Here is a 22,350-nt window from a genome sequence, read left to right as displayed (position 1 = left end):
CCCTGCGTCTGTTGCTTGCCAGGATGGATCCCTAACGACTCTATTCCCTATTTTACTGTATTCGATAACTTGGAAAATGAAAGTTTGAAAGTGAGTTTGTAGAATTTATATTTCAAACTCTAATTTTGTGAATTGCAAACGTCTTAACGATTAGAAGATAACTTTACAAAAAAAAAGTTCAGAAAGTAATTGAACTACTACAAAGCACGTTAAAGGTTGCAAATTATGACGACGTAAACTATGTTTTAGCACTTGCGTTACAATCTCCAGACAAACAAGAGGGTGGTTGCTTTCGAGGGAAAGTTTCAGGGTGTGTTTCGGGACTGGAAAATTTCTGAAAAATTGCTGTCTGCGATTGGGATGTTTCGATTGGGATGTCAAATTCATGGTGATAGTATCGCTATATAGAAAATGTGCCCAGATTTCAGAAACCAAGCCAGGCTGATCTCCAGGAAAAACCAGGTGGCTGCAGTAAGTGGTGTTGGTAGACCACCAGGTGGCACTCTTTCCTCTGGAGCTGAGTTTCCAGTCTCATGCCCCAGTACGCTGACAGGAGGCAAATCCTTCGATTTTGGCTGTTCTTATCATTGTGAAGCAGAAGTCACCATAGCATTGGATTGTTTACTGACTAATAAGAAACAGGAACCGGGATCAGAATGTTGGGAGACAGGCTTGTTGAACCCCTCTGGTGATGTGTTGTTGCTATGGTGATCCTGCTCGGTACAAGAGGGAGCCACAGGTTCAGACATCTGGTGTCTGTGGTTGGCCGAAGAGCCAGTGGTGCGATCTGGGGGATGACTGAATGTGTCAAAATCCTAATCCTAAGAGGTGCCGTCCTTCTGATGAGACACTGAATGAAGGTCTTAGTTTCTGTGTCATTAACCGAGAAAACGACCTGGATAAATTCTACTTTAGGACTGTAAAATCCATCCATTTTCTAAATGCTTTATTCGGTACAGGGTGATGGGGGCAAGCTTCACAAGCAGTAGGTGCAAGGCAGGGTACACCCTGGATGGGACACCAGTCCATCGCACAGCAGACATGCACACACTCACACCAGGGCTAATCAACCTACTAGTATGACTTTGGACTGTGGGAGGAAATACACGCAAACATGACGAGAACATGCATACTCCACACGGACAGCACCCCTGGTTTGGAATTGAACCCGGGGGCCCCAGCACTGCCAGTACTTGCTGCTGTGCCCATAAAATCCTTCCTCTATAAATGTCACCTTACCAAAGCTGGTCACATAATTTCCCTGCTCTGCTCTGCACCTCCTTTGCAAAATCCTTTGGGATGACAATTGCTTCCTAGAAAGAAGCAATCATTATTAAAACCTTCTTTAAAACTGTGGTCAGAAACTGTGTAAAATATTGAAATCTGGTTTGAGCAAAATATTTCATCTGTAATGTTTTCACTCATTACCTCCTTAATTACATTTTAAAGAACCGATTGTAAAAATAACAAGGTCATTAATGACTATGTTTATTTCTCTGTACTCATTTTCCAGATTTGTTTGTTTTACTATGTTATTCTTAGTGGAACTGAAACATATACAGCATAGGGGGATGCGAAGAGTTGAAAATGTGCCAGTTTTTATTAGCTTTAGTCTGAATTAAGGCAGATTCCTGACCCTTCAGGAATTTGGCGGCGGTCAGATTTACAACATCTCTCCTGCTGTTTACTTTTATTAACATGTGGTTGAAGTGGTTACTTTTAGACAACACTTTCACTCCACCTCTCTTCCTATGTATAACTCATTCCTGTCTTTCAGATGTAGAATCACTCGTCATTATCCAGTCCTGACATCAGGCTTCTGGAACGGGCACTGATTTTAAACTCAGCATACCAAAGCAACACTCACTGCTGCAGAAGGTCACCTTGGGGATTCAGGATAGCAGCAGTGTGGATCTCAGGTGTCAGGGGAAAGCTGAATTTGTACCAGTGCTGCCATCCATGTGTCACACGAATCTGGCTCAGAGGCTGTCTCACATCTTGAAGAGCAGTTTTTGAACATTTTCGCCAACTTTATGGCCCCTCGCTGTATATCAGTAGGTTTAGAGCACCACGCTGTGATAACTGGCTTCGTTTCCTTACTTCTTGACGAAATTTCACTGCTGAAAGAGAGTCACGCAATCTTTGGATTGCAGTCGTAGCGAATACAAAGAAACAGAAAGAGAGGAAATGGGTATACTGCTCTTTCTCTCATCTCTTTTTGCAGTGAAAAGTGGAAAAGTGAAGAGTGCAGGTTCTTATAGTCTAGGTTTTGATGTGTTTGTGGGTTTTGCTTTACGAGCCATTTGTATCAGAAGGCTTCTCCTGGTTCTAAGTTACGTTTTCATTTCTGTGTGATCAGAGCTACTGCTTCTACATGCAATACAAATTAAGGATTCCAGAAATAAAATTCTGACATTACTTCTGTGAAGAAATTGTGTGTGGTGAAAGCAGGTTAGTCTCTTATAAGACGTTTTGTAAGGAAAGAAAAATATCCTGTTCGTAGTGGCTTAAAACAACGCAGAAACAGCCCAAGACTTTTAAAACTTGTGCAAACTGGCACAGGGATTCTGTAACCCCAAGATCTGATTGTCTTTCAGGGAATAATGGGTAGCAATGAGAGTTCAGAGAAGCAGAACTTTTTGTTGAGAGTTTGGTGGTCTTCTCCTGCCTGTACAGTACTTTCCTGGCCTCGGCTTCAACAACAGGGCCAGCAGCAGCAGAAAATGCTGAACGTCCATTTCTTCCTGCTTACTCTGCAGCGTCACAGAACTGTTGTTTGCAAAAGTAACACTGTTCCAGGAGCTGTGGTTGGTTATCGTCCGATGACAAGCCCTCCTTTGGCTATGTGAAGAGTGTAGTTTACGCACACTACGAGTTAAAGGACATGCTGAATTACCTCTTCTGTTCTTTATAAACTACCACACTGAGTTGATCCGAAACTGCTAATATCGTCAAATCAAGGTGAAAACTGCAGTGCTATAAGTATTTGAATAGCTACCAAAGAGACATGATATGAACCAGATGAGACTAGTGTCAGAAACGTTAAGAGGAATCCAACAAAATAGGATTGTGGCACATTTTACAAGGCGTGTGGTATGAAGTGACTCCTTGCGCACACTGAGAACGTGAGCAAAAGCATGAGCAAAGGATGGAAATACATAATCTCAATTTTTTATAAGGTTCCAAAAACGTCTTGTCTGCCCTTGTCCCCCCCAAAAAAGCCTTCAGATTCATTACTTGGCAGTTCACCCTGCAGCAGGACAATGACCCCAAACATACTGTACGCTTAACCAAGGAGCTCGTCAGGAATCGTGTTGCGTGTGCATTTTACTTGTTGAAGAGGAAACTGAAGTCGGAAAATCTCACAACTTTAAATCGGTGGAAGTTAAGCAATCTCAAAGCAACGTATCAAAAGTCTGGTAATGTTAATGGGTTGCAGACTTAAAGCAGTCTTTGCATGAAAGAGGCAGGCATCCTGATACTAACGTTACGCTCATTTTAATTGATTTTAAGTTAATTTGTCCCAGTACTTATGCTGACCTGAAACATGTATGTACAAAAAATATCCAGAAAATATTCTGTATTTTTACCATATTTATCTTATAATTTGAATGACAAATGTTAATACTACACAGTAAAAATGTCAAATTTCCCCTCAATGTAACAATACTTGCTTTTCACTTTTTTTTCAACTCTTTGTGTTCTGGAATGTTTAGGGAAATTGGCTCTAATCCATTGTTTTTTTCTTTAATTAGAACTTAAATGCCCAAACTGTGTTCCTATTGGTGCAAGAAATCAAATGTCAGGGAAACCTAAAGAAAAAATAATTAAAATATAGTTCAGGTGGGTAGCTGTGTCAGCATGCATAGTCTGCAATGGAACGAGTAATAGGTTTATTCCCTGCTGAAAAGAGAAGAAAGAAAACACAACGTTTCGGCCGTGGAGCCTTCTTCAGGTGTGATATGTCAAGTTCACTACCTTACAGTGTTGGGGCCCTGGGATAAGTTCAGGACTATCTGTGTGGAGTTTGTATGATCTCCCTGTGTTTGTGTAGGTTTCTTCCTGGTGCTCCATTTTCGTCCCACAGTGGAAAGACATGCTGAAATTATCCCTGGTGTGAATATGTGTGTTTGTGCCCTTCAATAAGAAGACATAAAATATAATAACAACAACAATAATAATAGTAATAATAGCAATATGAAATACAACAGATAAAGAGTAATAACAAGGAATCAAACTAAAAATTGTATTGACGGAAAGTAAAAAAGGTAAAATGTGATTTATGTGATGATATAATGTCAATTTAAAATATCAAAATTAAAGCGAAAATTAACGTTAATTAAAAAAAACAATAAGTCATAAGACATATTATCTAAAAGCTCAATGTCAAAAGTGTGTTTTGAGCTGCTTCTTAAAACTACTCACTGAATTTGCTTGTCAAATATATGGTAGCAGTGCGTTCCAAAACTTAGGTGCATAAAAACAAAGGGCTACTTCACCACTTTTTTTTTGCATTAAACAAGTCCGCACTAGATGATCTGAGTGAACGGTTTAGAACATAGATGGACAGCCAATCAGGTATGTATGATGATGCTAATCTGTTCAGAGCTTTTAAAACCAAGAACAGAATTTTAATATCTATCCTAAATGACACAGGTAGCCTCCAAAGCAGGTGTGATATGATCTCTCTTCCTATTTCCTATTACTAGAGTGAACAAGCTGCAGCCTATCTGTTTTTTCTTGGGGGTAGTCCAGGGCAGAGTGGCGGCAGGATCTGTGCCTGTGGCTGGAAGGTTGCCGGTTCAAATCCTGTGGCTGGTAGAGGAATCCTACTTCGTTGGGCCTCCGAGCAAGGCCCTTAACCCCAGCTGCTCCAGGGGTGCTGTACAATGGCAGACACTGCGCTCTGACCCCTAGCTTCTCTCCCCTTCTGTGTATCTGTGTCCTCTTGGAGAGCAAGCTGGGGTATGCAAAAAGATGAATTCCTAATGCAAGAATTTGTATATGGCTAATAAAGTGATCTTATCTTATCAGTAAAAAGTGAATTAGAATAGTCTAATCGAGAGAAAACAAAAGCATGGATCAACTTTTTACCATCTCGCAGAATCAGGAAAGGTCTAAGTCGTGCAATATTTCTCCGGTGAAAGAAGTGGTATTATCAAAGTGAGGTTTAAAACACATCTTCAAATCAAGAATAACACAGAGGTTTCTCATTTCAGGCTTAATCTGTGGAGCCAGGTTTCCTAATATACTTCGTATTTTTTGCCTCTGTGAATATTTCTGCCAACAACACAAATTTCCGTTTTGTCTTCAGTAAGTTTGGGGGAAATTTATTATTGGATGAAGTGGTTAGAAAATGGATGGACAGATCCAGTGTTGAATCTAGCTAATACAGTTCACTACAGCCTTTGCACATTTTCAGCCTGAATAATGTAGAAACAAGTGTGTCACAGTGACTCTCGCAAGGACATGCTAAAGTTACATTATCATTGCTTTGCTGCCGACATTCCAAAGACAGTACAATTTATGCAGTCAACATCATGATTATTTATCCTCCAGCAATTAACCCTAAAGCCTGGTGTGTTTACAGATTGGTGACAGAAATAACCTCTCTGAATACTGCATTTGAATTATAATAACATAGCTGTCGGTCTTTGTTTTATTTCACTGAGTATGAGTGAAGGATTCATTCTCTCTTGTGTTAAAAACGATGCAGTGGAGGCTGGACACAGTATGTATTTAGTTCACATAATGTAAAATGTCCAACTCTCATTTTATGCTTCCATTTCAGAATTGGCAATTCTTCTTCAGCTATAAATAAGATAAATATTGTAACGCATACGGCCACCATTGCAGGTTGTGTGAGCCGCCTTACCAGCATGGTGACGTCACCGCCCTTCCCTGTGAATAGCAGGGACCGCAGCTGTCGGGCTGAGGGGAGATCTCCCTTTGGCTCAAGTGGCTTGGTCCCTGTTGAGTGATGCCGGAGGCCTGGGTTTGAGTCCCTGATGGTGGGGGGGCCGACCTGAGGTGGCAGCAGCGAGGGCACATACCCACGTGAACCTGAGAGCGTTACATTGGTGTCAGCAGTGGGATGGGATAGCCCTTCGCCGAGGATGGTGAATTAAGCGGGGGAGAGTGTAACTCATACGGCCACCATTGGTTGTTCGAGCCGGCTTACCAGTGCGGTGACGTCAGCGCCCTTCCCTGTGAAGAGCAGGGACCGCAGCTGTTGGGCTGAGGGGAGATTTCCCTTTGGCTCAACTGGCTGGGTCCCTGTTGAGTGACGCCAGAGGCCCGGGTTCGAGTTCCCGATGGTGGGGGGCTGACCTGAGGTGGCAGTGGCGAGGGCACATACCCACCGTGAACCTGAGAGCGTTACAATATAAATAAGGACTGTATGCTAGAACTCTTTTACTATCACATGAGAGATGCAAACAAGTTACACACACCCTCTAAAATGCAAGCCTATAGCCCCATCATAGCTAATGTGTTGAAAAGAGGAGAGAAGCAGCTCTATTGATAAAACTGCAAGCACCTGACACATCACAGGGCTCATAGCCATGTGGCAAAAATCAAATCCATACAACCATGGAAGTTTTGGTACAATTGAGCCCTAGCGTTTGGACATTCCTGAAGAATGGGAGAACCCCAACTCTCTGATAGAAAATCAAAAGTTGATACTTCACTATCGGGGTTCGTGACAAGTGCTGCATTATGTCTGTCTGTTTCTATGATGACTTGTTTTTTCAAATTAGTCATGTAATCAAGAATGTTGGAACCTCTGGGAAGACAGTGTAATGAAAAATATCTGACAGACCTCAGAAGGGAGATTAAGCACTTTATCTTATTATCAGGAAGGTGAAGGACAGACCGCTTTTCCGAATACCGAAAAAGCAGAAATGAATGTTGCTACATACGGTATTTGACTGCTAAACGGGGAAACGGGGAATTTTTGTTAATATGTTGCAAAATGTTTTTTATTATCTGAGAAAAGAAACAAGAAGACCTTGTCAATATTACAAACCTTGTTAACGAGACTATAGCTTATGTGGACTTAAAGTTTCGTTGATTTAAACAGTAACTTCTTTTGAATTCTTTGAAAAGGGGACTCTCTAGTCATTGTGCTGCGTTGTGCACACTTTAATAATGTTGTTGCTGTTTTTTTTTTAAGCAGAATGTTCATCTGGCCCAAGCAAGTTTTCAACTTGAGGCGTTTGACTCCAGATTCATCCTTGACCTCTCGTTAAACAAGTGAGTACTTGGCATGCTTTTCCTATTGCTACTATGAGAAAATGGGAACACAATAGTACAGTCCTAAACTAACATAATGGTTCCTTCTGGGAAAGAAAGCACACATTTTTCCACACAGATAGTGGAACATGCCTTTAATTGTAAGCAGCACGACCTTGAAACCTTATCAGCCTAAACAAGGCTGAGTCTGGTTAGAACTTGGATGGAAGACAACAAGTTGATCATGGAAATTAGGGGGGTAAATAAGTTTGTGGTGTTCGTTTCTTCAGAAAAAAATAGAATTCAAAAACTCCTAACCAGTGTCCCAATATGGTTAAACCAGTGTGAGCTGTGAAGTTGTGATCAAATATATAAAATAGGTATAAAGATCAGACCTACCTAAAAACCTAGGTAAAAAGACTGCTTTGTTGCCTAAGGAAGACGTTTTCATCCCAGTTTACTGTTAACTTTGTGGAAAAAATTCCTGACTGTTTTTACCAGTGGCATTACAGACTGTTTCTGACATTAACGGACAATTAAAATCATAAAATTAAAAAAAATATATTACTTAAGCATGAAATTAACAAAAATAACCAAGGATATTTCTATGTTTCCATTTTGTATATTTCAATGTTTCACTAACAATTTGGAAGACTTTAACATACTTCAGTAAGCAATTTCAGAGATAGGTTAAGCCTTTAAATCTTCAGTTCTGCTAGGCCACAAATCTCTATCGATCAGAATCACGTCTGATACCAAAATAAGCCATCCAGTTCAGTGCAGTGAAGAATCGGTGATCTTTATCAACTGAATATTTTTCCCCCAAAATAAAAAAATGAATATTAATAGAATTGCAAGATTTATCAGCTGATAGGATAACAAAGAGTAATGAAAGCAGGAGACTGTCTTAGGAAATATGCAAATCCTGCACTCTCTCCAATACAAGTTTGTTTATAGTCTAGTATTTCTCTATACCAGGGACAGGGACAGGGCAGGGCTGGTGGGTCTGTAACTGGTCCTGACGCTCCAGGTTCAGGAGGGTGGGGGGGGGGGTCTCCCCAGAGACCCATCCAAGTGCGCGCTAGCAGGGTGAACCAGGAAGGGGTGCCAGGAACCGGGCCGAACGATATGCCTAGTGAAGTCCAGGACAGGGGCAGGACAGGGGCAGGACAGGGGCAGGTCAAAGGCAGGACAGGGTTGGACAGGGCAAGGGCAGGACAGGACAAGGGCAGGTCAAAGGCAGGACAAGGGTAGGACAGGACAGGGGCAGGACAAGGGCAGGGGCAGATCAAGGACAGGATAGGGGTAGGACAAGGGCAGGTCAAGGCAGGACAGGATAAGACAGGATAAGGCAGGGCAGGACAGGGCAGGACAGGACAGGACAGGGGCAGGACAGGGGCAGGAAAGAGCAGGACAGGACAGGGGCACGTCAAGGGCAGGAAAGGACAGGACAGGGGCAGGGCAGGATAGGGGCAGGACAGGGGCAGGACAGGGGCAGGACAAGGGCAGGAAAGGGCAGGGCAGGGGCAGGGCAGGGGCAGGACAGGACAGGGGCAGGAAGGCTGGCCGGATGAAGCAAAGTCCAAAGGATACTGTGGACTATTGCATTTTTATTTAGGATCAAAAGATAAATAAGGCTAAAGTACATAATGTCAGCATTTAATTCTGGATATTCTTGTGCATACAGTACATTGTAAACATGTTAGAATGTTTCTGGGTCAATTGCGGGCAGAAGGTACAGACTAGTTAATATGGTACTATCTGGAGATCATCGCCAGCTCTGAGGTTGATTACAATGAAAAAAACTTTGGAAAACAAAGTTGGAGACACGCCGAACTTGTGCTTAGTACGGTGCTAAGGGCTGAGCTTTGTTGTTCTAATTAGCACGAACTGCAGAGAGGAGGTGGGGTGGTTAATTAAAGCAATTTTAATGAAATATTACCATCATTTTATAAACAATGGATGCATAAATTCATTATGTAATGACAATAGTATTGCCACCATATTTGGAAACGTTCTAACATGATCCAGTGTTCCGCTTAGTACACTGCTAAATTATGAAGAGGTGAAGAGGTGGTTTACGTCATATGAAGAGGTGGTTTAAGTCAGTCTCCTAATTTAGTAACCTCTAGAGCGCAGAAGCTGGTACTTTGGGTTCGTTGCAGTCGAGCTCAGGTTCAGTATAGAACTGCAGACTAAGGTGCACAAGTTTAGCACAAAGCTGCATGCTAACCGTGGGCTGAATTGCAGTTAGTATGCTGCTTTTAGTCTGTTGCAGTTGATCCTTTGTGTTCGATCTCAAATTTTAGGTCAGTATAAGTATTGGGACAAATTAAAGTAAATTAAACTAGTGTAAAGTTAGTATTTGGTTGCATATCCCTCTCATGCAATGAGTGCTCATCAGAATGATTCCCTTAGAAGTCATCCCTTAATAATAATAATAATAATAATAATAATAATAATAATAGCAATTTTGGGTAAACATTTCCAAATACTCTATTGGAGCACAGATTTTTGAAATAGTAATGCTTTAGAACCACAGTACAATAAAAGAAGCACATTTTCAGCACAATTTACAATGAACAGGTTAGATATTAGATGCATGTATTAGTGTTGAGAGGGAACAGTGTCATAATAAAACATTTTTTAAGCACATCTGTCTAGGTACAGATATAATAATCCCTCTTTATTACTTATTAAATAATTAGAGAATAGCTGAAGGGGTGATTACTTAAAGAGTAAAAGCAAAACAGAAAAAAATATCCGAGATGTGTTTCATTGGAGTGAACTGACTGACACGTAGTCAGGGGTTTAGAATTCACTATGAATTTTGTGGAGTTGTGTGTTTAAGAAATGATAGGAAGGAAGACAGAGGATTTCAGAGGCTATGGCCAGCAGCCATATCACTCTGCAACTCACAACTGGCAACCCACTGAAGCTCAGCAGGTGTGAGCCTGGTCAGTACCTGGATGGGAGACCTCCTGGGAAAAACTAAGGTTGCTGCTGGAAGAGGTGTTAGTGGGGCCAGCAGGGGGTGCTCACCCTGCGGTCCATGTGGGTCCTAATGCCCTAGTATAGGGATGGGGACACTATACTGTAAACAGGCGCCATCCTTCGGATGAGATTAAAACCGAGGTCCTGACTCTCTGTGGTCATCTAAAAATCCCAGGGCATTTCTCGAAAAGAGTAGGGGTGTAACCCTGGTGTCCTGGCCAAATTTCCCTTACCAATCATGCCTCCTAATAATCCCCCTCTATGAATTGGCTACATTACTCTGCTCTCCTCCCCACTGATAGCTGGTGTGTGGGAAGTGTTCTGGCGCACTATGGCTGCCGTCGCATCATCCAGGTGGGGGCTGCACATTGGTGGTGGTGGAGGGGAGTCCCCATTACCTGTAAAGCGCTTTGAGTGGAGTGTCCAGAAAAGCGCTATATAAGTACAATTATTATTATTATTTATTATTATTTCTGTTGTTGTGATTACTGTTTTAAATTGACACTCCTAACTGCTGTTAGTCATAGTGCTAGTGACTTATTTTTCCTATTCACTGAAGTCGTGATGAATTGTCAATGTTCGTGCTTTGTGTTTGCAAGTTGTAGATAATACATTTCATGACTTTGAAAGTGCTAAGCTCAGGTGGATGCTTCCACTTCATCAGGAAATCCTGTGCAATGACCCGTCGTTCTGATACTTCTGAGAGCTGGGTGGTTCTGTATAATTAATCTTGGGTTCATTAAGAAAAAAACAACTTACTAGTTAAATGTCGGCTTTTAGGACCTCTATCAAAAAACATCAGGGAAACAAACCAAGACAAACCCTGGTACTTTTATGCAGATCCTTCTATGATAAATATCAATGAATATCAGCTCTGCTCTTCGGCTAATGAATATATTTTAGGACATACTACAAGTTTAGCTTTGTTGAAAACTTTTATTTTGCTTAATATTTTCAGTGCATATTAAATGGTGCCAATCTTACTCTTAGGTTGAATTTGATCAATTGTCAAAATAGACCTTTTATTGTAGCAGTCAGATATCTGCAGCAATGTATCTTGAAATAACCACCCAAGAAGAAAAAATAAAATGATTTTGAGGTGAATATTTAAAAACTTAATGTGCTGTGCGCTTGTGAGGAGAGATGGAAAGAATGGGCTTCTTAACCGCATTAAATATATCATGGAAAATATATAAAGTTTATTTCAAATTAATCAGAGAAAAATGTTCTATTCATCATTAATTTTTCTCTAGATAGAATAGTTAATTACTGTATACTGTATATGTTTAATACATCTAAACTGACCCCATTATTATCCATAAGTCTAAATTAAACATGACCTAGTCTTAATCTTAACTGAAGTCCTAACCTTAACCTGAATTGTACTAACAACTGTTTTTGGAATTTCAAAAGCTGCAAATACAGCAATAGCAAAGGTCACAACGGATCACTGTAGATATTGGATTGATGATAGAGTAGAATTTAAATAAGCCACATCATGCTAAAATTGTACAAAGCATTAGTCAGAACTCAGAACACGTGGTGATTACACTGCACTACAATGAATTTTGTTCTGCTGATCTTGAAAAAAGAAAAGCAACAATACTGTGTTTTGGTTTGAAGAGAATGCCAGATCACAGAAGCTGGAATAAATTATCTTGGACCACAGGGGATTGTACTGTATGGAGACTTGATTCAGGAATTGAAATTTCTGAAAGCAATCAACCAAGTTAATGCAGGAGACACCTTCAAGAAGAGTGACTATATGTATATATTACATATATACTGTACTGTATAATTATAATAATGATAATTAACAATTCTCTGCATATTATAAATCACTTTTCATTCCTTTTTTATTGTAAATAACAGCGAAAGCACTCTGTGACATCTGTGAGGAGTGCTATTACAAAAATAAAACTGAATTAAATTGCAAAGGATCATAGAGGGGGACTTGCTTACTGCACATCAGAGTGGTGGCCCTGTGGCTAGGGATCTGCGCCTGTGGCTGGAAGGTTGCCGGTTCGTATCCCACGGCTGGCAGAGGAATCCTACTCCATTGGGCCCCTGAGCAAGGCCCTTAACCCCAACTGCTCCAGGGGCGCCGTATAAATGGCTGACCCTCTGCTCTGACCCCAAGCTTCTCTCTCCCTGTCTGTGTGTCTCATGGAGAGCAAGCTGGGGTATGCAAAAAGACAAGTTCCTAATGCAAGAAATTGTATATGGCCATTGAAGTGATCTTATCTTATTGCACCAGCACCCCCACTAGACAGCAGATCATTGTGTTAGCATCTCCTCTACACAGCAGATCATTGTGCCAGCGTCCCCACTAGCCAGCAGATCATTGGGCCAGCATCCTCACCATTAATCAGATCATTGCGGCAGCATCCCCACTAGCCAGCAGATCACTTTGCCAGCATTCGTATTATGCAGCAGATCATTGTGTCAGCATCCTCACCATTAATCAGATCATTGCACCATACCCAGTACATACAGTAGCAGATCAAGTAGGAGAAGTGATAAATGGCTTCACCAACTGAATGTAAAGAGAAAATTAAATTTAGGATCCAAAAATAGAACCGGAGACAGTGTTTTGCACAGAGGGGTATATTAGTCTACAGCCAGCATTTTTTTTTTCCACCCGATTGAAGGTCAGGTGATTTAAGTCATACAGTAGCTCCCGAAGTACTTAAATCCTGACGCTGCTAGGAGCCCACATGCCCCCCTTTCATGTAACCTGAACACCTTTTTTCATGTTCTCATGTTCTTTTAATGGAATTGTTGGCTAATTCTACAGAAGGTACGGATGCAAAGTGAGAATATCAATTCTGACCTTTACAGAGAAAAATGTACTTTTCCGTCTTCCTCATAGAGCTGCAGTAATAAACAGCTCAGCAATAAGCCTAAAGAAATAGGCAGCACTCCCAGAGAAAGACATTTATTGAATATGTTGTAACAGACAAATACGTTCTGGATCCCGAGTTGAAGTTTAAACAGATGAGTTTTCTTGCATGCAAGGAACAATAAGACGGAAGTATTGTTCCAAATACAGGTACAAAACATCTGCTTTATATTGCACATTTCAGCCACTTCTGACCTAGTTCGTTTCCATGGTAATGGGGAGAGGTCACGGTGTTCGGACAGTTCCCAGACTTTGGTCACTCTTAATGGTCAGTTTTAGGTTTCCTTCCTTGGGAAGGGGGGTTTCTAGCTGGCATCTGGAATCCTTATCAGTTGTCCCCCTTTCCTGCCATAACTCTAAGCCTGGAATGTCTTGTGTCACAAGAAGTCCAGTCCTTGTGCATAAAGGAATCAGTTAACCCCTTCTTAATATATATCTTATCTTCTTATAAGAAATTAAATAATTCAATTTGACTATGAAGCAACCTATTTAGGCTGTAGAGATATATAATGGTTAAGTGGTTTGAGAAACACATTTGTCGGCTTTCTTAGTTGCGTACAGCAAAAGTAACTTTCCTCAGGCTTTTAGAAATGTAGCTTTTCATAATTTTATAAGATTGAAATAAACGTAGTTTTAACTTTATCTTGAAGTACACCAATTAAAAGGAACTTCTGGATACATGTCGCATGAATGGTACAAAGAAGTTTGGACAATAAATGATGTTGTTAAAAAAGCAACATTTCTTCTTTATATTATTTTAGCTTGTTCCCTTTGATACCAGAATTACAGGAGAATGATCCGTTTTTGTGATATTTTCAGTGCGTTGAAAGGTGATGCAGATTTCTTTCTTGATCTTGTAGTATTTATATGCCATGAATATAAATAACTTTATGACACTAAGAACTGCTTTATAACACTAGGAAAATAATAATGATTAGAATCAAGAGGTGACCACTTGGCTCATTTAGTCTGTAGTAGTTAAATGATCTGAGAAGCTCATCTAGGACATTTTTGGAAGAAGCCAGTGTGTCATTTTCCAGGTCACGGCTGAGCTGCTTGTTCCAGACCCCCACAGTACAATGCTGATTTTTTTTGCAATAATAATAAAACAAAGAAATTTTATCGATGAGAGTTTGGTTTTGAGGGACCCCAGCCTGACTCAGGGATGAGTTGGAGTGAACCGAGAAAGCCCCACATACACTAATGCAGAATACCAATAGCTTCAGGCTGCAGTACGTAACAAATATTGAGCATACAATATGATTGATTCAATAAAGGAAACATGGTAAAGTGGAGGAAATGATTGATATTCCATGTGTACAAGTAAACTCTCTGTAATGGAGACCACAATTGACTAATCGAGTCAATATTTTGGCTTTTTCTGCCTAGTTTTGAATGATAAAAGTGTATAGAATACAGTACATGTATTGATAGGATCACCGTAACCTACCTGATCTGATGAATGAGACCAGTCTATATTGATAAGTCCGTCGGATCCACAAAGGATTGAGTAGACCTGCTTAAAAGAGAGATATTGTACATTAATGCTGAGGTGTTGATGCAGCAGAGGGCCATGAGGCACAGACAGTGAGTTTCTGGAGCTACATTTAACCCAGTGTGGATGCTAGCAGGTGGTTATGGGACTGAAGAATAGATGTCTGTCGTCTAAGCCCCGGGGAGAGACGTCTGGAAGGAAAACGGACACAGATTGCGACTATCATTACTAGCAAGAGCCTGAGAAACAGAAGCTTGGAAGTAGGGCATGTGTCGTAGGTTCAATGAATTTGGATTTGAGCAATAAGGTACAGCCATGCTTGAGTGAACCAGTCAAAATATTCTGATCATAAGCAATGGGGTAATTGGTTTGCATGAAAATTCGTTTTTTTTTTTATTTATAGGCTGAAAAGGGCTTTCTGCTTTTGTGCTGGGTGACTATGTTTAGAATCTTTACTTCTTGTTTGTTGCTTTTGAGATTGACAGTGATAATTCCCTACCTGTTGGCCTAACTCCATCTTCACCTTCAGCATTGCAGCCTTTTTAGAATTTGACATCTGGTGTTTTCCTTGCCACGAGCTCTATAGAGCACATGGCTTCCAGTTTTTAGTCACATAGATTTTATCACCATATTAAGCTTTATGTATTATAGTTTCCCTTATCAAAGAGAGGGATGCCCAGATTGCTTTTGGCCACAAATATTGGTGGTGGATCCTTTGGTGATCAGGTTTCTTACGGTATATCTGAATTTCCCTTAACTCAAGATAAAATCCCATTTACTTATTTAAGTTGGGTCTCTGCCTATAAAGTGCCTTAAGCAAAAGCATTTCTATAAATCTCTATTGAGGCCAGTATCACCGCAAACTGGAGTTTCCAAATGGTCCCAGCACTGACAGTGATAACTGAGAAGTACAGTATATGGAAATGGATTCTCTGGCACCTGGGAACTCAACCCCACAAGGAAAATAGAGAGTAAATGAGAGAAGAGGATTTAATTATCAGAGGCTCAGACAGTTGTGTCTCAGATTGTCGGTTTCCTGTCTGGTTCCTGGGTTAGAGCTCCTACTTGAAAGAGTACACAGAATAACGGAAAAGGCAAGCTCAGTTCAGACTTTTTACCGCGGTGTTGTATCAAGTTCAGAAGGAAAGTAGCAAAGCAGGTAAAATGGTTTCTAAATGCTTGCCTTTAAAATTTACCTGTCCCCCCAAAAATGGGCAATTGTTGAGGTAGCTTACTTCTTTCTAGCTTCTAAACTGTATTTTTTTTTCATCCATAACAAGAAAATGCCAGAAATACCGTTGACTTGAAGTACTTTTCAGTGATGCGATCTGGCAACACTTATTTTGCTCTTCGGTGATGAGCTGTTGATTTTGAATAGTTTTTCTATTCTTTGTCAGTTTAGCAGCTGTTTCTTCTTCATACTAAGCACTAACCATACTTCAACACTTTGCATTTTATGGATGCAGGAAATGACTTGACCAATATACTGTAGGTGTACAGTGCAGTGCTGCAGTCCAACTTTTTTTTTTAATTGGAGAAATTCATGGAAGATATGCAGTCCCATCCCCTTTCCCTCACTCCTGGCCCTTCAGCCATCCCTGAGCTTCATCCTCCACGAGAAAGACTTGGGCTGCTCCTGCCTTCACACAGCACCGACTCCACCTGGTGCGAATCCCTAGGTGAACCAGGACATTGTTAGATCAGAGCAACGCAGGGGACTAGGACACACCCACTCCCTCTTACAGTGCACATCTGCTGTCATCTGTCCTACTCTAACCCCAATGGAATAATAATAAGGTAGAATAAACACAAATAAAAATACTATACTACTCATAATATCCTTACACTTACATACTCACACACACTCCACTCAAAGCGCTTTACAGATAATGTGGACTCCCCTCCACCACCACCAATGTGTAGCCCCACCTGGATGATGTGACAGTGCGCTGAACAGCATCAGTACACTCACCACACACCAGCTATCAGTGGGGAGGAGAACAGAGTGATAAAGCCAGTTCAGGGATGGGGATTATTAGGAGGCCATGATTGGTAAAGGCCAGGGGGAAGTTTGGCCAGGACGCCGGGGTAACACCCCTACTTTTTTCGAGAAACACCCTGGAATTTTTAATGACCACAGAGAGCCACGACCTCGGTTTTAAGTCTCATCCAAAGGATGGCACCTTTTTACAGTATAGTGTTCCCATCACTATACTGAGGTGTTAGAACCCACACAGGGTGAGCACTCCCTATTGATCACACTAACACCATTTTCCAGCAGCAACCTTAGTTTTTCCCAGGAGGTCTGCCATCCAGGTGCTGACCAGGCTCACACCTGCTGAGCTTCAGCGAGTTGCCAGTTGTGAGTTGCATATGCTCACAGAATACACACAACCTCTCCCAGCATGGCCACACATATACTGTCATTCAAATACAAATAGCTTGTGCCTGTAGATGAGACAAACAGTCAGGCCTTGGACACTTGGAGATTTATTTTTCTCTCCTCTGTGCGACTTTGCATGTACAGTACTTACAGTACACTAATTTCCTTTTGACTTATTGTATTGTACAACCCTGTCCGTCGAGACACTCTGTGACAACCTCATATAAAGGACGCTGTGCCAACAAAAAAAAAATGAAAATGTTTTAGAAAGAGATTTGTAAAGCAGATTTTATCAGTATTGAATGTTATAGCCTGCTTTTTAATTAGAAAGAGCAACTCTGAAGCAGTAACTTAAGAGTCAACTGTTTAAGTGCATAGATAATTCTATTGCATTAAATATGAATTTCCATACTTTGAAATTAATTATTGTAAATGAATCAAGGAATCTTAGAACGGTTGCAAAACTCTTAAAAGCAGTAGTAAAAGAAAACAGAAAATGTTGTCAAATGTTTGTAAACAAGCAATAGTTGCTTTGTTAGACCAACATAGTTTAACAATGCAAGTCTTTTTGTGTGCACTTTTAAAATCTTTAGTTTTAAAGAATAGTTTATTATGGTGGAGACCCACACCTCTCAGGTTTCATTGCTGGTAAGCTTTTTACTTAAATCCTTAATTGATCGAACAAGCTGCTTGGTTTGAGCCTTTGCAAGATACTATCTTCTCCAAGGTCAGAAAACTTTCAGTTCCGTAAGAAACACAGAGTAGAGGCAAATGTTTAAATTTACAAACTGAAAAAAAACCCCATCTCAAATTGAAAATACTGTTAAGGCTTTTAAAGGTGTAGTAATTTAAATTCGTCTTCAGATGGACCAAAATCCACCAAGTGTTTGGACCTGAATTGGGACCCCCTAACTTCTTGTATGATAAAGTCTCATATTAGAAATCCTGAAAAGCATGAAAAAGGCATGAAGAAGGGCAGTAAAATGATCTGTGATTGGAACTGTAATAGAAAAGCTAATTTTGTGCCATTTTACTAGAATTTTCCTTTTGTTTTTCAGTGAAGCTAAATTGGCATACACAGCAAGCCATTTTGAGAGCTAAAAATAGGACCAAGAGGTTTCAGTTTTTTTTAGTGATATCTAGAAACAATGCAATAGAGTTCTAAACAGATTCATTTTCTCTGGCTTTGTCCCATACTGATGCTATGAGCTTTTCACAGGAAACATGATCTGTTACTAGATACATTTAACAAATTAGAGATACATTTCCCCACATTTCCAATTCAGAAATAGATTTTTTTTTAAGTACATGAAACAGAAGAAGACATTGAGGATATTGAAAGTTGCACGGTAATACACTGTACTGTAAGTGAGGTCTACAATAAGATCCAGCTGTTTTATTACATAAAATATACGGATTAGGTTACAGTGCCAAAATGTGTGATTATGGTGTCTGATACTTTAAAAAAAAATGTTGATGTGGATCATTTTCCATAACATGAGGTAAAGGTAGTTTACAAGACTAAATAGTCTTATATACTATAATATTCTATACTATAGTTTTCTTATTGCACTTAGGTAAAGAAAATCTTGTTCATAAGTAAAAATTGATTTATATATTGGAAATGTTGTATTATATCACAAGTTTTGTTTTATTTCTGAAATTTCTAGCAGTTTATCAAATAGGGCAGTAGGTTGTAACAAAGCTGAATGGATTTTAATTTTGTCGTTCAGTGCTTCTAGTTGAAATCATCTGGCAGAGCGTGTTTCTCTTTAACATTCTTAAAAACACATAGGTGTACTTCGCTAATTGAAGTCTTTCTTGCGCTTGTACCTGTAGTACAAAAGCCTATTATGTTGATCACCATCGATTTTTTTGGGGCCTGAGCAAGGTGGCTTCCTGAGTCCATTTCAATAAAAGTGAAATAAATTATGAATACAGCTGATTGATATGTCTGGAGACCTGGCTACATGCAAAGTGCTGGGTTAAGGAGTCTCTTGGCTCAAGAGAGGAGCCAAGAGCCTCAGGCCTTGTTTAGGTTAATTTAGAGAGACGTGTACTGAATCTTTACATATGTTATTAACATTTAAATCGCAAGAAAATGTCTTGTGTAAGAACATAAGAAAGGTTACAGAGGCTCACTTAGTTCATTTGGTTGCTAGTACCTAATTCATCCAGCTGTTTCTTGACACAAGCCAAAATAGCATACGAACAACACGGCTACAAAATCTATATCTATAATTATTGTTTGCAAAGTGTGATAATTCTGAAAGTATTACGAAAAAGAAATCCTCTGTGTAGTCTGTTTAGTGTTTTCTCTTCCATTTGTACCATTATTTTTTACAAACCATCCTTTGGGTCTGATATACTGTACATGGTCTAATACAGAGTGATACAGTTTTGGAAGATGGAATGCCACAGAGATGTATTTCATGTAATAGCCAAAAAACTTTTGTTTTTCCAAAAGCATCTTAAATATTAGTCATTTTAGCAGGAGGCTTAATGCCTCTTTAATATCCAGGTATGAACTGAATGGGTTGTGACATAGATTAAACGGGCATTAAAAATATTGCTAAAATGACCAATGAAGGAAGTATTTTGATGGCTTGATTATTTGTAATATAAATCTTGAATTGAAGCTGAAAAAAACAATTACCAGATCAAACAGGGATTAAAAACCTTTGTCTACATACAACATTATATCAGGATCATACAGTGATGTACTGTACAGTGCTGGGTATTAAATATCACACCCAGAGACGGACGTGTTGAATTGACAACTTGAGCCAAATGTTCCAAAGACAACCTGAAATGGATGTGAAAGTGAGCATCCCTGAGGAGAGTACCTGGAAATTGCAAACTGGGAACAACACTTTTTGCCAGCTAACACCATTGCTGAAGGACTGGCATATAGATCTCATAATCACCTGAATCTGTATAACATAGAATCAACCACAGATATTACTTTCTGTATGTGTTAATACAGCTTTGTGGCTGTGGTTATAATATGGGAGAGTGGCTTAACATTGTCAGCAAGTTACCCTAAAATGAAGCAGGACTGGATCTTTGTCTTTTTTCAAGCCAGCAGCCATATCCTCCTGCAACTCAAAACTGTCAGCCCACTGAAGCTAAGCAGGGTTGAGCCTGGCCAGTACCTGGATAGGAGACCTCCTGGGAAGATATGGTTGCTACTGGAAGAGGTGTTAGTGGGACCACCGGGGGGCGCCCACCCTGCAGTCTGTGTGGGTCCTAATGCCCCAGTATAGCGGTGGGGACACTGTAGTGGGCGATGTCTTTTGTACGAGAGTTAAACCGAGGTCCTGACTCTCAGTGGTCATAAAAGATCCCCGGGCATTTCTCAATAAGAGTAGGGAGCCATCCCTGTGTCTGGGCCAAATTTCCCCCCTCGGCCTTAACCTTGGCCTCCAAATTGTCCCCATGTATGATTGGCTTGCACCTGCCCTGCGATGGACTGGCGTCCCATCCAGGGTGTACCCTGCCTTGCTCTCATTGCTTGCCGGGTAGGCTCCGGCTTCCCGCAACAACGTATGGTATAAAGCTGTTCGGCAAATGACATGACATGACTATACTGTGTACAGGCACCATCCTTCGGATGAGACGTAAAACTGAGGTCCTGACTCTCTGTGGTCATTAAAAATCCCAGGGCATTTCTCAAAAAGAGTTGGGATGTTATCCCGGCGTCCTGGACAGTTTTCCCATTGGCCTTTACCAATCATGGCCTTCTAATAATCCCCATCTATGAACTGGCTTCATCACTCTGTTCTCCTCCCTACTGATAGCTGGTGTGTGGTGAGTGTACTGGTGCACTATGGCTGCTGTTGCATCATCCAGGTGGGGCTGCACATTGGTGGTGGTGGTGGAGGGGAGTCCCCATTACCTGTAAAGCGCTTTGAGTGGAGTGTCCAGAAAAGCGCTATATATTGTAAGTGTAAGCAATAATAATAATTATTATTATTGTATCTGGAATACAACAACATTATTAATATTTCTCCGAAATCAACTTTTCTCAGTGCTCAGATATATAAGTCGGTGAGTTAGAATTCAGGCTTCATGCTTGTCTCTCAAACTACTGCAGGTCTTCTCTCCTGTGTCGTTGAGCCTCAAGATGTGGGGATGGTCAGTGTTATACACTCTTATCAGAGTGTACTGAACTCTCTAGAGCTGTACACAGACGTCTGTCGGGTTACTGAACACGGGATACTAGGTGACCTTGAGATGACCTTTCTGCAAGGGCCAAATTACGTGTGTGCCCAGGAAGAGACAAAATTTTCTTTTGAAAATTGTCATCATAAAAAAAAAATGCTGAATGAAGTGTTAGCACCTTGGAGTGTGTAGCTATTTAGTGTCTAGTCTGTTGCTATTTTTTGCACACTTTTGTATACTTTGCACATGAAAACGCCACTTCAGCACACATGGAACACAAATTTGATCTCAACAACACATGTTAAACTGTCTATAAGTAGCCAGTACAAAGTATTGCAGTAGCTAACCTGTCACATTGACCCATTAAATTGAATTGACTCATTGTCCAGCATCTCTCCTTATTAACATAATTTATTTCTCTGCATATATTCATAAATGTAAAAGTTTAAATGTAAACATTTAAAATGTAAAACTGAACTACCTTAAGTTTTGCATAGCAAGAAAGGTTGATCGGGATTAAGTATTATCTTGAGGAGAAAACTGTGTTTTTGAATAGGTAGGAAAATCTAAATGAAAGAGTAAAATAATATACAATGTCCAAGGCCTCTGCACAGCAGTGCACTTACAAAGTCCATCGCATTAGAAAAATAACTGCATTAAGAAGTTATGTAAACATGGAGGCCACCCCTAAAATGGATGATATACTGTAGTTATTTTTACAGTATTGTTTTTGCACTGGCTAACAGATCCCAGTCCTACGTTGATTCTGGTGCCTATAATTTTGATTTTGAGTGTAACTTGTTCAGGTTGTCTCTTCAGAACACAGGCCTTGTTCACATGAAGCAGTGGCCGATCATAGACGAGATAAAGCTAACTCAGGAATATAAAAACCCAATGTTCTGAATCTACGGTCTGGACGTGACGTGACTGCAGAGCCCTTGAAAAATTACTGGAGCCTCATTAACATTCAGTAAGCAGGATCTCTGGAATGTGACCTGTGAAACACAATTATATGTGTTTAATGGGCATTTTGAGGTCATACTCAAACTCCTCTGTAAGTCATTGATTCCTTTGGCTCCAGTGCGACTTTCAAGACTGAAATACCATCTTTGTGTGCCTCTCATTCATTGATTAGAAATCCCAGTTTCCTTCATTAATTTACTGTTACTGATACTGTGA

General features: G+C 40.3%; 1 protein-coding gene across 4 annotated transcripts in view; it reads left to right on the top strand.

Annotated features, from left to right (window-relative positions):
- adam23a (ADAM metallopeptidase domain 23a) overlaps positions 1-22,350 on the top strand; it is a 106,364-nt gene that overhangs the window by 6,893 nt on the left and 77,121 nt on the right. For 2 of the 4 annotated variants that reach the window (XM_088930088.1, XM_088930091.1), the window contains exon 3: positions 7,178-7,254. In XM_088930088.1, the coding sequence (XP_088786214.1) occupies positions 7,178-7,254 (77 nt within the window). Of the gene's footprint in view, positions 1-7,174; positions 7,255-22,350 lie in introns of all 4 variants that reach the window. The other 2 variants (XM_088930087.1, XM_088930090.1) reach the window with 1 other exon arrangement.

The sequence above is a fragment of the Atractosteus spatula genome, chromosome 13, assembly GCF_055471065.1.
Source record: "Atractosteus spatula isolate fAtrSpa1 chromosome 13, fAtrSpa1.hap1, whole genome shotgun sequence".
Taxonomy (NCBI): domain Eukaryota; kingdom Metazoa; phylum Chordata; class Actinopteri; order Semionotiformes; family Lepisosteidae; genus Atractosteus; species Atractosteus spatula.
This window is presented reverse-complemented; position numbering and strand designations above follow the sequence as displayed.